Source organism: Macadamia integrifolia, chromosome 4 (genome assembly GCF_013358625.1).
Source record: "Macadamia integrifolia cultivar HAES 741 chromosome 4, SCU_Mint_v3, whole genome shotgun sequence".
Taxonomy (NCBI): domain Eukaryota; kingdom Viridiplantae; phylum Streptophyta; class Magnoliopsida; order Proteales; family Proteaceae; genus Macadamia; species Macadamia integrifolia.
This window is the reverse complement of record NC_056560.1, coordinates 7,986,600-8,000,578: the sequence shown is the minus strand read 5'-3', so window position 1 is coordinate 8,000,578 and position 13,979 is coordinate 7,986,600. Positions and strand designations below refer to the sequence as shown.

The 13,979-nt window shown below is 37.4% G+C and overlaps 1 protein-coding gene and 1 long non-coding RNA gene across 2 annotated transcripts; both read left to right on the top strand.

Moving 5' to 3' along the window:
* The first annotated feature begins 3,890 nt into the window (after nt 1-3,890).
* LOC122076916 (aldehyde dehydrogenase family 2 member B7, mitochondrial) lies at nt 3,891-9,279 on the top strand. The gene is made up of 11 exons (XM_042642565.1): nt 3,891-4,051; nt 5,084-5,221; nt 5,381-5,523; nt 5,637-5,790; nt 5,886-6,115; nt 6,733-6,822; nt 7,899-8,072; nt 8,152-8,289; nt 8,489-8,626; nt 8,717-8,778; nt 8,870-9,279. Exons 1-11 carry the CDS (start codon nt 3,970-3,972, stop codon nt 9,141-9,143), a joined length of 1,623 nt encoding a protein of 540 aa, XP_042498499.1. The 5' UTR covers nt 3,891-3,969; the 3' UTR covers nt 9,144-9,279.
* A 2,345-nt stretch (nt 9,280-11,624) lies between these two features.
* Nucleotides 11,625-12,987, top strand: LOC122075539. Its single transcript, XR_006139293.1, has 2 exons — nt 11,625-11,938; nt 12,468-12,987. It is a non-coding gene; the product is annotated as an uncharacterized LOC122075539 (long non-coding RNA).
* Nucleotides 12,988-13,979: the final 992 nt, after the last annotated feature.

The following is a 13,979-nucleotide window of genomic DNA, read 5'->3' as shown; positions in this document are numbered from 1 at the left end:
AAAAAAAAAAAAAAAAAAAAAGATGTGCACAGGCAACACTATGTATCAAATTGCATATATAAAATTTTATGTCATCAATCTCTTACAATCAAATCTCAATTGTGGTTGTGTAATAATTTTGGCCACCATAAATAGGGCCTAAGCTTTCTAATTGATTACATTGTGCCCTATTATTGTTGGAAATAAAATATCTACTTTAAGAGGAGTCAGATGGACCCTAGATCGTCTCCAACGACTAATGGTCCAATCCTTGGATCCGGATCATTAGATGTTCGTTGGTGTTGAACTCGTACCAAGTTTGTTGCTCACCAACTGCGTTATCCCCTTGGGTTCATTAAAGCATCATTGGGTTAATAATACATCCTCTTGATTAGCCACTGGCCCACTTGTCTAATTTAGAGCCTATTCGTCTTCCTAGTGCTAAAGTATTTAGCATTATTATTTTTATTTAATTTTTTAAAAATCATTATTTATTATTTAATAATTTTCAAAACTTTATATTGCCTTGTAAAAAAATATGTTTTAGAATACAAAATATAGTTTGAACATGAATTGGACAAGTATTGTGATCTAATGACAATTTTTCAATAAACTTAGTTGATCAAACCTTTTAATCGCTTTATTATATTCAAACATCAGGCTGATCCTTAAAGATCCAGCTCATTTTCTTAACGTCCATTGCTCAGGTTGGCCCATAGTCATTTGGGCAAACGTCACATGGCGAGACGAAGATCCAATGTATTGAAAAAAGGCATGGAAAATGAGGCACTGATAGAGAGGCGAAAAATGAACTATCAAGAACCATTGGATCATCATTTAGACGTGCAACGTTCACCCAAATAGTTACAGCTAAGACCTGGGCGTTGGGTGCTTGAGACAGAAGCCAAACACGATCCTTAATCAAATAGTCTTAGTCAACTTAAGATTGGATATATCAAAGGGTGCCTGCCTCTTCTCTATTTGAAAGATCTTACACCTCCTTCACGGGTGACTAGTCTCCATTTGAAAGGTCTTACACCTCCTTGTATCTATCTCTGTGTCCAAAAATGTATCATTTAAAAAAGAGAAAGAAGATATACACCATAGATACAGGGTGGTGCTACCTTTGGCCCACCAGCGGTCGGGCCATATCAGTGTATAGATTTTATCCTATGCCCATCTGTTGCGAACACTCTCCCCTTTTTCCAAAACCATGATCCAATGCCAAAGTTGTCAAGGAGTTGTAACAGTCAAAAGTACTTAAGGATTAAGTAATGAAGGACAGGCAGGGATGGCAGCCACCCGAATGTTGGGGACCACCACAGCACAGTGTGGGCCCACTGTAAGAGGACCTTTTTTTGGTATTACCGTATCTTCCCGGGAGTTGTGGACCTGCTGTGGTCATTATCAAACAATGCTGCAGGGAAAAGTCAGAAGGAATTCTAACCATGGTTAATGCTGTATTGGTTTTGTGAATCGATGACATGACCTTTATCTATCCGTATCAGTCATATCTGACAGTTTTTACCCTTATTGTTTTCTTTTTTACATTTGTACCCTTTGTCCGTATAATGTTAATAACCCCTTATGAGAATTAGTATCGGCCGATACCATCAAAGAAACCATAATTTTCTAAACTAAATTCTTTCTCACCCTAAGCTAAAAGAAAAGAAAAAATAATAGTGAGGGAGAGCTGCATGTTGCACTCTATCATGTCTAGGAGGATGCATGGGTTGTCGTTCTTATCTCTTTCCGTCAGCCCACCTAGCTAGATACGTATCTCAATTTTCCCAAGTGTCAGTCTCCTGAACTCTGTCCAAAATCTAGACTCCAGAGCGTGGTCCATGAGCCGGCCCCCCAAACAATGACAGCGTATCTTGCATATGCCGCATTGATCAAGCGGGGTAAGGTCATCATTTTGCAATTCTTATGTTTAGATGCAAATGCCTTTTTTTTTTTTTTTTTTTCAGGTGCAAGAGTCACATTGCTTTTCTAGGGACTTTTGTCTGGGTATAATTAATTGTTCAAAAAAGGTAAAAGAAAGTACATGCCATTTTTGTGCATTTTTTCAATATACTTCTCTCATATAATAATATAGTGGAGGCCGACAATCTCTATTTTATTCTGACCATGTGAATCTTACATTGATCCAAGACCTACATCAATGTGGATAAAAATCGTCTGTTTTTCTAATCCCTGTTTTTCTTATGTTTTGTTAGTTACAGAAGATGACACGTGTCATCAACGGTCAAGATTAATTCAGTTGGGTGAGGGTTATTACATCCAGTTTGATTTTTAACTTAATCTTGGCCGTTCACTTAAAATAATGCCACATGTCACCTTCTAAAGATAGCAAAACAAGAAAAACATGGATGAAGAAAAATAGATGATTTTTTTCCCATCAATGTAGCAAGTAAATTCTTTCTTACACTCACATCGTGGGTTTCTAGGGTAGAATTATGAAATGTTATAGAAAGCAAAACTTCATTTGGAGATTTGGACTGCCCATGTGGAAGCATGATATTATAACTCTTATCATTTATCTAAATATATTAACGGAAAGAGAAAGTTTTCCTTCACCCAATAATCTACTATTATATTTACTTGCCCCTAATATGTAGAAGTTTTAAATGCTCTTCACTATTCCAAGACACTCATTGAAAGACAATGACGATCATCAATGAAAGAAAAATTCATTTGAGGAAAAATTCATTTAACTTAGAAAACTCAATCCTATAAATATGGTTTGATCATGTGTGAACCTTATTATTCAAAATTTTATTGAGTTTTCAAATCCCTTCTCTTTTTTTTAGGTATAAGGAAGAACCCCTTCATATCAACCCTCTCTATTGAAAAAACCCCTCCCCCCCTTGGGCCCGTGGGTATCCAATTTGCATTGTATCAATATCAGTATTAGATGAGACTAATACAAACATGATTATCAATTGTATTGATACAAGAGTGGCCAAATTTTAAGTGATGATGTTTTAAGAACATGGCCAATTCTAACACTAGAAATGTCATTTCATAGAAAGGATGATAACGGAAATAAACAAGGGAATTTTGATTTATATAGGCAATGAATACTACCAATACCTATAACTTTGATATCGAGAGGACTCACATGCAATGAATAAAATCTATGAAATGTCCCAAAACGCAACCTAGAAAAGGTTTGCACGGTAAAACTATTGCATCCTCATCCTAAACTGAGTAAGAGTCAGAAAAAGACGCATAGAACCACACCACACTATGGGAAACAATCTTTTTCTTCTTATACCAAGAGACATAGTGGGTATGGTGGATCCCATTACCAAAAAAAAAAAAAAAAAAAAAAAAGAAAAGGAAAGAAAAGGAAGGTAAAGGGTTACCCTCTTGCCTCTCCCATTTAAAAGTGAAAACATACAATAAGCCATCATCATCATTTACAACTCATACTTCCGTAGATAAACAGAAAACTCAATTATGATTGGGTCTTGCTGACATAAAATTGGAGTCAGACAATTATTGAATGGATAACTTATACCTATAATCCTACTTAGGATTGGATCATATTTTTATTTTTGGTAGAAATCATAATTTTCTCCTTTTTATGGTTTTAATAATAATAATAATAATAATAATAATAATAATAATAATAATAATAATAAAGCGTGAATTGGGTTGTGGTGTTGATATTGTTGTTGTTTCATCCTTATCACCAGTATCACTTCACCTCTCAAGATCAAAAACTTTCTCTAAATATTTAATTAATTATTTATTTTTAAATTCTGACGATTTTACTGACGAGTCAGTCCTGAGACGGACTACCGTTGAATATCCGCCATTAATTAACTTAAAAAAAAAAAAAAAAGAAGAAATAGCAGTTACAGATATTTTTTTCATCTCTCCTTTTCAATATATAGCTACGGAGTCGTGAAGATAGAGTGAGCAAGGGAGAGAGAGAGAGAGAGAGAGAGAGAGAGAGAGAGCAAGTGATTGGATTTGGCTATGGCGTCTAAAAGATTATCTTCTCTGCTTAATCGATCCTTAGCTGCTTCGTCAAATTCTTCGGCTTCCTTGTTCTCTCTAGGTAACGATCATCTTCGTTCTTTATCACTTCCAGGTTCTGGCTTCTGTGTTTTTTTTGGTTCCATTTCATCCAAAGCGAAGGATCTTTGGTTTAAGCTATGGAATCCTTTATCGGATGAAGACGATGGACTTCTAACTTGTTTCTTGTGTTTCAAAAATCTCTCTCTCTCTTTTTTTTTTCCTTTTTTTTTTCTGGTTTTTTGTGATCTAATTTCATTTTCATTTTCTTTTGTGATGAATACTGTGTGAGACTGTAATAGAGAAAAAGAAGAAGAAGAGAGGAGATTTTACAATTCGTCCAAGTAGTTTCAACTGACTGAGATTATCCTTTGATGGATAGAGAATAGAGCATGGAAGATATATCCGGATGTTCTGTTCTTTCTTCATTGGTCTCTGTTTTCGAAGTTTACCTGTGGATTGGGGTTCCATGGATTACAGGACCAGTGGAGAGTTATTATTGTTGAAATTTTTTTAATAATATTTTCCTCAATTGGTTGATTAGGTGTCATATCTCATTCTGATCTGGAAAAAGCAGTGAGCAGTTGTTCTATACTTATAATAGATAAACATATGTTACAGGTTTTATCCTCTCTGTGAGCAGAAACATCAGATATCGGAGAATTGCTTTTCTTGTGTGTCTGGTTTTTTTTTACTTTCTTAATCTGATGTTTTGGCACTGTTTGTCTAATGTTATTGAAATACTTAAAAGTAAAATTATATATTTAGTGATTGCTAGATTTATATATTCCCAGCATTTCCTATTTTCTGGGAACTCAATAGAATAAAGGATTTTAGCTTCTAAATTTAATACTTTCCTTGGTATTGATGATGCTTTTTTAGTTGTAAAACTATGATGACTTTCGGAAAAATGTTTTTTATTTCCTAGTGCACTTTAAATTGGACAAAGTATTCGAGTTCTTGAATTCTTCCCCTCTGAATTTTGCAAGTTTCAGAGCTTCTGTTAATGAGTTTGCCCTTGTTGGATTGCAAGTTAAAGCTGATTTTATACTTCTTTTCACAATATAATTGTTAGGTAGAATCTTTAGCCGTGGGAGAGGCGTCAGTAGGTTTAGCACTGCTGCTGCACTTGAAGAACCCCCCATCACTCCATCTGTTGAAGTCAATCACACCCAGCTCTTGATCAACGGACAATTTACAGATGCAGCAGCAGGTGAGATTGCCAACTTCTTTTTCATATATTAAAAATATAACTTTACATTTGTTTCTCAGTTGCTTTGAGATCTCAACGTTTCTGTTAGTTCGGCTTCAGCATTCTTTTGGCAAAGGTAACTTCTAACTGGAATTGATTTATCGAATGACTTGGCTGCAGGAAGAACTTTTCCAACCCTTGATCCGAGGACAGGAGAAGTGATTGCTCATGTTGCTGAAGGAGATGTAGAAGATATCAATCGGGCTGTTGTGGCTGCCCGAAAGGCGTTTGATGAGGGACCATGGCCCAAAATGAGTGCTTATGTATGAATTTCCAGTGTGCTGCTTACATTTACTGTATTGACATTTGATTGTATGTGAAAAGTTCTTGGACTGTGCTGAAATTCTTATTCCTACTTTGATGTCTGTTTCTACAGGAAAGGTCACGGATTATGTACCGCTTTGCTGACTTGATTGAAAAGCACAATGATGACATTGCAGCACTTGAGACTTGGGATAATGGAAAGCCTTTTGAACAGGCTGCAAAGGCTGAAGTACCAATGCTGGCACGTCTCATGCGGTATTATGCTGGTGAGGAATCTCCTGCTGCGTCTATTGAAGGAGCTTCCTCTTATTCTACATACCTTGGTGGATGATATAATATTTTCTTTTGGCAAAATTTTCAGGTTGGGCGGATAAGATCCATGGTCTCACTGTTCCCGCCGATGGACCATACCATGTACAAACACTGCATGAACCTATTGGTGTTGCTGGGCAGATTATTCCATGGAACTTTCCTCTCCTTATGTATGCTTGGAAGGTTGGGCCTGCATTAGCTTGTGGTAACACTGTTATAGTAAAGACTGCAGAGCAGACACCATTATCAGCTCTCTTTGTGTCGAAGCTATTCCACGAGGTGGGTGCTTGGTTTATCTATTATTTTATTCATAATAATTGACTTGTATTTAATCTTCCAGCCCCCCCCCCCTATTTTGAGGAGCTGGGAGCTCAGTTAGTTTTCCAAACCTCTGAATCATCCTTTTAAATTTAAAAATAGTTGAATCTATGGTTTCAGAGTAGCTGTCTAGCTGAGGGTGTTGATGCATAATAGAATTCTGAGTCTTACAAATCCCAAGTGCACATAATACTTCTTACTCGTACAGCTGGATGATCATGTTCAAATATTTATTTGAAGTCAATACTTGAATTTGTAATAGCATCAAGTATCTATTTCTATCAACTTTGCCAGAATGCAGTTACCAGTTTGTGTGAACTCTTCAACATAAAAATGCAACTTTTTAGTGTTTCTCATGCTCATGATAGATGTTCTGATAAAATTCTCTATTGCACTTCTCTGGAAAAGAACTGCTTTCTATGTCCATGACATTATGTAGATACACACACATACATATAATTCGGCCTTCTGACTAGTTTTGTTCCGAGTTCCAAGAAAAATTGTTCTACAGATAATGTGACAGCTACTTTTCATTCCTTTAGTATTTCTTGGATTCTTATATGTGTTCCTTGTGACAGGCTGGTCTCCCAGACGGTGTTTTAAATGTGGTTTCTGGATATGGCCCAACCGCTGGTGCAGCTCTTGCCAGTCATATGGATGTGGAAAAGGTAAATTGATGAACTACCTTTCCGCTTGGGATGAACCTTGAGTTTTTTTTGGTCTTACCAAAACTATTGAATAGTAGTAGTAGTAGTAGTTGTCATCTCCCATCTGTCATGTCATTCAGTTTCTTATCTAGCATAAGACATCAATTTACATTACTAATGAAGTAGGAATCTTCACATACGTAGCTCTATCATTGACCCTGCTCTTTGCAGAGGCACCTCTGTTGTCTCCCTTGACAAGTTATCTGAACTATGTTCTTCATAAATAAACCGGGGGTTAGTTGATTGAACACACTAACCCCAATTTTGTTTCTTTATCCACTAGGTTGCACTTGTGTAGGAAATTTGAACCCCTTTGTAATTGAGACCGCATATGAAAATGACTGTAGTGTCAAAATCTCCCTTAACTTGCTTTTACATATTGTATGAGGTGTATCTCCTTTTACTGTGGTCATTAAAGTAGTCTTAAGTTGTGCACAATTTAATCCAGGAGATTTCTTGATTACGTCTAACCTCGACATCCCGTGCTGGTGTTTGATGAGGCTTATTTGTTAGGCAACTTGAGATGTTATTTCTATATGCTTTATATTGTTGTCACTATCAATGATGGTCAATATCTTTTCCAATCATTCCTCAAGAAAAATGACATTTCATATCAGATATTCAGAATAGAGCTTTCCGCCTCTCCATGCAGCTTTAAAGGCACAAACTTCCAAATGCAATAATGGATCATTCAGAGGAATTAAAACAAGGTGGTGGACATTTTGATGAGAAAAAAGACAAGGAATTAGCCTCAAGGACCAGGGAAATTGTGAATAATTGTGATAAGAAATCTACTTTCTGGCAAAATGGAGATCATATACATTTATTTGTATGCACAGATTTATGAAATCTTTGAGCCCGTCTATGTTTAATATTTCTATCCATTTCTACCAATCTTATTTGTATTTTTTGATGGTCAACTGAAGGTATTACAGCTTTAGTTATAGCCTTGCAGACTTCTTTGAGCAGAGATGCCTGAGAAGCTGATCTGTTTGTTCCACTCTTTTCATGTTGTTAAATATTTATCCTCTATGCAGATTGCTTTCACGGGATCAACTGAAACCGGAAAGATTATTAGTGAATTGGCTGCAAAGAGCAATCTTAAACCTGTGACATTAGAGCTTGGAGGGAAGTCCCCTTTCATTGTCTGTGAGGATGCTGACGTTGACAAGGCTGTTGAGCTTGCACATTTTGCTCTGTTCTTTAATCAGGTTTGTTTGTTCACGAGTTCGGGAAACAGTTTAAATTCATTGATGATTGGATCATAAATTGTGGCTGTGCTGTCTCCAGGGTCAATGTTGCTGTGCTGGGTCTCGTACATTTGTACATGAACGTGTATATGATGAGTTTGTCGAGAAAGCAAAGGCACGTGCTTTGAGTCGTATTGTTGGTGATCCCTTCAAAACAGGTGTTGAGCAAGGTCCTCAGGTATAACTACTCTCTCTCTCTCTCTCTCTCTCTCTCTCACACACACACACACACACACACACAAATAAACCATGTTCTGAGTCTTCTGACTACTACTGATATGCATTCTGCATCTTTTCCTTGTAATTACTGCATATAATTGTGAAGCCCATATATCTTTTCAGTATTGCTGCTCTCTTGACTTTGATCAACATTTCAGATTGATTCAGAACAATTTGAGAAGATCCTAAATTACATTAGATCTGGCATTGAATGTGGTGCAACCCTTGAAGCTGGAGGTGATAGACTGGGTGGCAAAGGCTACTTTATTCAGCCAACTGTCTTCTCAGATGTCCAAGTATACACCATTCTACTTGCTGATCCAATCAACATGGATATTTTAGTACTGAATTAGTTTGATTGTAATTGTTATTCTTGTGTCAATTAGGACAACATGAAAATTGCGAGCGAAGAGATCTTTGGCCCAGTACAGTCCATCTTGAAATTCAAGTAAGACATGAACATACTATCCATTTCATGATTAGGCTATTGAATTGATTTTGTCCTGTATAAAGTGGCTTATTTTTTCCTTTGATGATAGGAACCTTGATGAGGTGATAACTAGGGCAAATGCTAGTCGGTATGGACTTGCTGCGGGGGTCTTCACCAAGAACATTGGAACTGCCAACACATTGATGCGTGCGTTGAAAGCGGGGACAGTCTGGATTAATTGCTTCGACATATTTGATGCCGCAATACCTTTTGGTGGGTACAAAATGAGTGGGCATGGCAGAGAAAAGGGTATCTACAGCCTCAATAATTACTTACAAGTGAAGGCTGTTATTTCTCCGGTTGATAATGCAGCCTGGCTATAAGGTCTGTTAATGTTAATATGCTTCAATCATAATAAGTTGCCTTCTTTCTTGTACGAAGCTATTTGGATTCTGGTTTTTTGGATGGAAAGAGCTATATGTATTTTGGTCCAGTATATAAGAGCTTGGTTTTCTTCGATGTTCGTGACATAACCATTACATTCCATCTCAAAGACTAAAGATAAATTGCATATCTTGCGGTACTTAAATGATGCCATGTTTCGGCCTTTTCCTGACACAACCACTTTCATCCTGCCTCAAGTGTTCTGATCATCAACATCTCCTCCGAAACTGGAAGTTATTGCCTCTCTGAGGGATATACTTCATGCGAGCAGGGTCCAGTCACACTTGGATCTGGAATTTTTCCAATCATGCCTCGTGTGAGTGTAACTCAACAGTATGTTTACAACAACAACAATTAAAGTTTCATCTCAACTAAATGGGGTCGGTTACATAAAGATTTTAAGAAAAGGTAAACGCAAGAATCCATATAACAAGATTGTCCGAGTTATGAATAATTATAATAAGGTGTCAATTGTTTACCGTGGCGCGCCACTATAAATCAACTACAGATTTATTACAACACTATAAGTACTGGTTGTCTACCTGGGATATTAACTCAACTACCTGACTTACCACCTCAACTGTTTGTTTATAATTTAAATTTGGTGAACAGGTGCAGATCGTCATCTGCAAGTCTATTTAAACTAAAAGGCTATGACCAAACTGACACTTCCATTCGTTATTACTAATGCTTAAAAGAGAAGTTTGAAAAGTCAGAGGAGTATCTGTTCTAAAGCAGTTCAAAAATTCAGCGCAATTGGTGAGCTATGGTGTGTAAAAGTTTCATGCGCACCAAGAGGTCTCGAGTTCGAGTCTCCTGACTTACTTATTTCCCTTTCTACGTATAAAAAAAAAATAATAATAAAAATAAATAAATAAATAATAAATAAAGCAGCTCAAAAACCAAGGTTGATAACCCAAATCATGCTGGGTAAGAACCTGGTCCGTTTCTAGATCCAGACCTCTGGGTCTGCTGATCATTCATTCCATCAATGGGGCCCTGCATGCGATGTTGTGCATCAAATCCAATGATAAAACAGTGTGGGACCCTACTAATCATTGGGGCACACCTAATAAATATGATAACCCAAGATGGGCCCAACTCGATCGCCTGACGGGCTGATATTCACCCGTTTGGCAGTGGCAAAACCCAATGGGCTGATGGCAAAGGATTCAGCGGTTTGATTTGGAAATTTGCGGTAGATCTTTGCTCAAAGAGTTTCTAGCTTCTGTCCAATAGAGACTACCTTTAATTTATCTCCAGGGAGTTCTCTAATGGAAAAGATGTAAGCAGGGTGTTATAAATAGAGATCCAACCGGTTGTATTGGTTTATTCGGTTCGAAATTGGTCGAGTGCGTTACCAATTCATATTGGATTTTTTGGGTTCAGTCTGATTCCTGGTCGATTTTGACTGAACCGAAATCGACCCAGATGCCGATTCTGCTTACTTGAACCTTGGATGTAACATGTAAGTGAAGCGATCCACTATTATGTAGGATCCACCATTTCCCCGATTTATTCTAATCTGATTGTACAAGAAAAAAATATATACAATTCTTCTATGTAAGAAAGATTGTCAAAAATGAAGCAATTACAATCCATCATGTTAACAAGCCATAATTAACAAAATGAGAAGTGCATATTGTGGAAGTTGTGGGGTGTTTCATTCAGGCAAGGTGAAGGCAGGACTTCTTCCCAAGTCTTGGGGACAATATGCAAAAGACTTTGCAAGCTGAGCTAATTGAAACCTTTATCACTAAGGCTTAATATAGTTAAATTTAATTTTGGAACGTAATTCCTGTAAAGGAGTGTGGCTTTTATGCGCACAAGGACCAATGGGAGTGGATGCAAAGGTGGGGGATCATTTCTCATTTCACGGGGTGGAGTGGTCTTTTTGCAGTCCCACATTCCCCAAGAAAAAGCCATTTTGCTATTTAAATTTAGGGTGAAGCTTCTTAAGTGGCATTGAGACGCCCACCTATGAGGTGCAATAATATTCGTACATTAGGCTACTGGAGGGCAGTGAGAAAAATTCATACAAGAATGAGTTACAGAAGAGAAATGTATCTTACTTTCTGCCAATTATTTGATGACAAGAAAAACTTTTTAAACATAAACAAGGGGTCTTCTCCATAGGATGATGCAAGCTAAAGAGGAAGAATGGGAGGTTGACGAAATATGGGGTAGAAATCCTCTGAAATTCGCATCGGTGCAATTCCGTGCAATTCTACCCCAGGCGATTGACACGTGTCCCTGGGGTATATCCACGGTCTAGATTTAATCCCCACAAACCACTGAACAAACCCTTTTCAAACCAAACCAGTGGAGACCAAACCGAAACAAACCGGTTCGGTTCATTATTTGAAATAAAAATGTTCCTTCTGCAAGCAAAAGCTCTCTCCGCCTCTTTCTCTGTCGACTCTCCCTCTCTCGGCTTGAAATTTTGATCTCTGCAAGGAAAATTTCAGGCCTCGACCTCTCTCTCGACTCTCCCTCTCGGTTCCCTCTTTCTCTCTCTCTCTCGACTCTCTCTCGACTCTCTCTGTCTCTCGGCCTCTCTCTCTCGATCGCGAATCTCCTCCTCGGTTCTCTGTAAGCCCTAACCCTGAAATCTCGACAGCCCCTCTGTTCGTCGCTCCCTGCTCTCTGCTCTCGACTCTCTCTCTCTGGTCGTCGCTCGACTCTGGTAGAACAGCCCTGCGCTCCCTGCTACGACAATTTCTTCACTGGAAAGGTATGAAGCAGATTCGTGGGTTTTATGCAATCTTGTGGATGTTTTGTTTTTTGGTTTTTTTGTTTTTTAATTAATGAAGTGTACGATTAAATCCCCACCAAACCCATACCAAGTATTGCTTTACCTGGATCACCAATTTTTAATAGAAATTTTTTATTGCATCCCTTTCTCTGTGGTTTTGACTACTTAAATATTAGGGGAAAAGGGTTTGTAATTCTACGAGAGAGAAATAACATGTCCGAAGTTGTGTCAAACATTCTTGTTCAGAGATAGGGATCATTGTGGACATGGCTAAGCATCTCTTGCATTGAAGTGAAAGAGAGTTTTTTTTTTTTTAATGAAAGACTCATCATATGGCTTTCACTTGATACCACACCTTGATGTTTGCTCTCTGCCTTTAATTTTTTTTTTTTAATAGTTTCCTTTTAGCATCTTCGCTTATGTCATATTAATTTAAGCATTACATCCATGTCAATTAGATTTTTTTTGTTACTATTGGAGCCTTTTTTTTAATGTATGCTTCTCTTAGGGGTATTGTATTTTACATAGAAATGGATGCACAACAGCGGATGTGTAGCTGTGGTGAAGGGGTGATGGTCATCCGGACTTCTCGAACGATGAAGAATCCTGGACGACGATTTTACAGATGTCCGTTAGGTGAAAAACATCCGGACTCTTTCATTTGGTTGGACCCAGCGTTGAGGAACTATACAGAGACTGTAGACACAGGAGCATGTCATTCAAATGAAAGTGTTAATAGGAACACACGGGCCATCTCGGCTACTCGTCATCCACCCTATATTCCAAAAGTGCGGAACCAAGTAGTAGTGGATCAGTCATTGCTCAACCATTATTATGGTTTAACCATCTTCCTTTGTATTTGGATGTTAATTCTTTCATGCTATGTCTTCTATGTAACGTCCTTGTAAATAGAACTACTGTTTCGTTAATGAAGTTGGTTCCGTCATGTAACAATCATATGTCGGGTTATTATCATGATTATTTCCTTATTACTATAATGTACTAACAATCTTTTTTGTAGGTAAAAAGTCTTTAGCTCAAAATGGTAGAGCACCTGGGCTAATGCCCAGGTTATGGTGGTTCAAATCCACCAAGACTTTGAAAGATGGGTTAATGTGTTCTACCTTACTGCTGTCTTTAGCATCTTTTTTTTTTTGTTTTTTTTTTGTTTTTAATAGTTTCTATTGATGAAATTGCAGTTATGTATTTCTAGGAAAGTTTGCGGCTTTAGCCTTTGTTTGGCATTGCATTGATTAATTTTTTTTTTATCTTGTAACGAGGAGGATTAGTGAATTAGAATCGCTCATCATAGTTCATTGCAATCCTTATAGCAATTGAGAAAAGCACTTGTTAGTAGCTGATTGGGGTTATAATCAGTTATGTTACATATCTATTTGAAGTCTTAAGTTACTACTGGCCATAACTCATAAGCTTACTCCAGGTTATCTGTTTCTGTGGCTATTTTGCTGCAAGTTTGAGGGTTGGTGATGGAAGCATCCACTCTATGCATCAGTCAATGAAAAAAACAAGTTTCTTTGTCTGATAGCTGTTACTACTTTTTCACTTTCCCAGCCACCATTCCGTAAGAGGTAAGGTCTAGGAACTGGTTTTCTGCTTTGCTTTCCCATTTTTATTCTTCCCTGCCTGCCTAGTGCTTGCATGGTCAGAGTCATCACTTGATCCTGAGGGACTTCCACTTCCAAAGTTTCACTGTCTGCACCAACAAATGAATAACAGAAAGTCCTAATTTTATAATCTTCTTGCATTTAACCATCTTTAAACAATGAGATCAGATATCCTGCCAGTACTGTTACTTTTCTCTTGTGGTTATGTATAATTATTCAAGACCCAAATGGTACTAGCCCTAATACTAATATAATTCTAGATAATTAAAAGATATATGGAGTTGTCAATATCAAAATTCACAGGAACTGACCCATCAGCAAAAATAGCATTTTTGTTTCTCCACTTAATTTGTCACAAAATGACAGAACATGGAGAAAAACAGGGTAAATACTCT

Excerpts from the sequence above, each read along its gene's own strand:
- LOC122076916 (XM_042642565.1), top strand. The coding sequence starts at position 3,970 with ATGGCGTCTAAAAGATTATCTTCTCTGCTTAATCGATCCTTAGCTGCT. Across the intron at positions 8,290-8,488 it reads GTGTTGAGCAAGGTCCTCAG|ATTGATTCAGAACAATTTGA; the intron begins GTATAACTACTC and ends TCAACATTTCAG. Across the intron at positions 8,779-8,869 it reads CAGTCCATCTTGAAATTCAA|GAACCTTGATGAGGTGATAA; the intron begins GTAAGACATGAA and ends CTTTGATGATAG.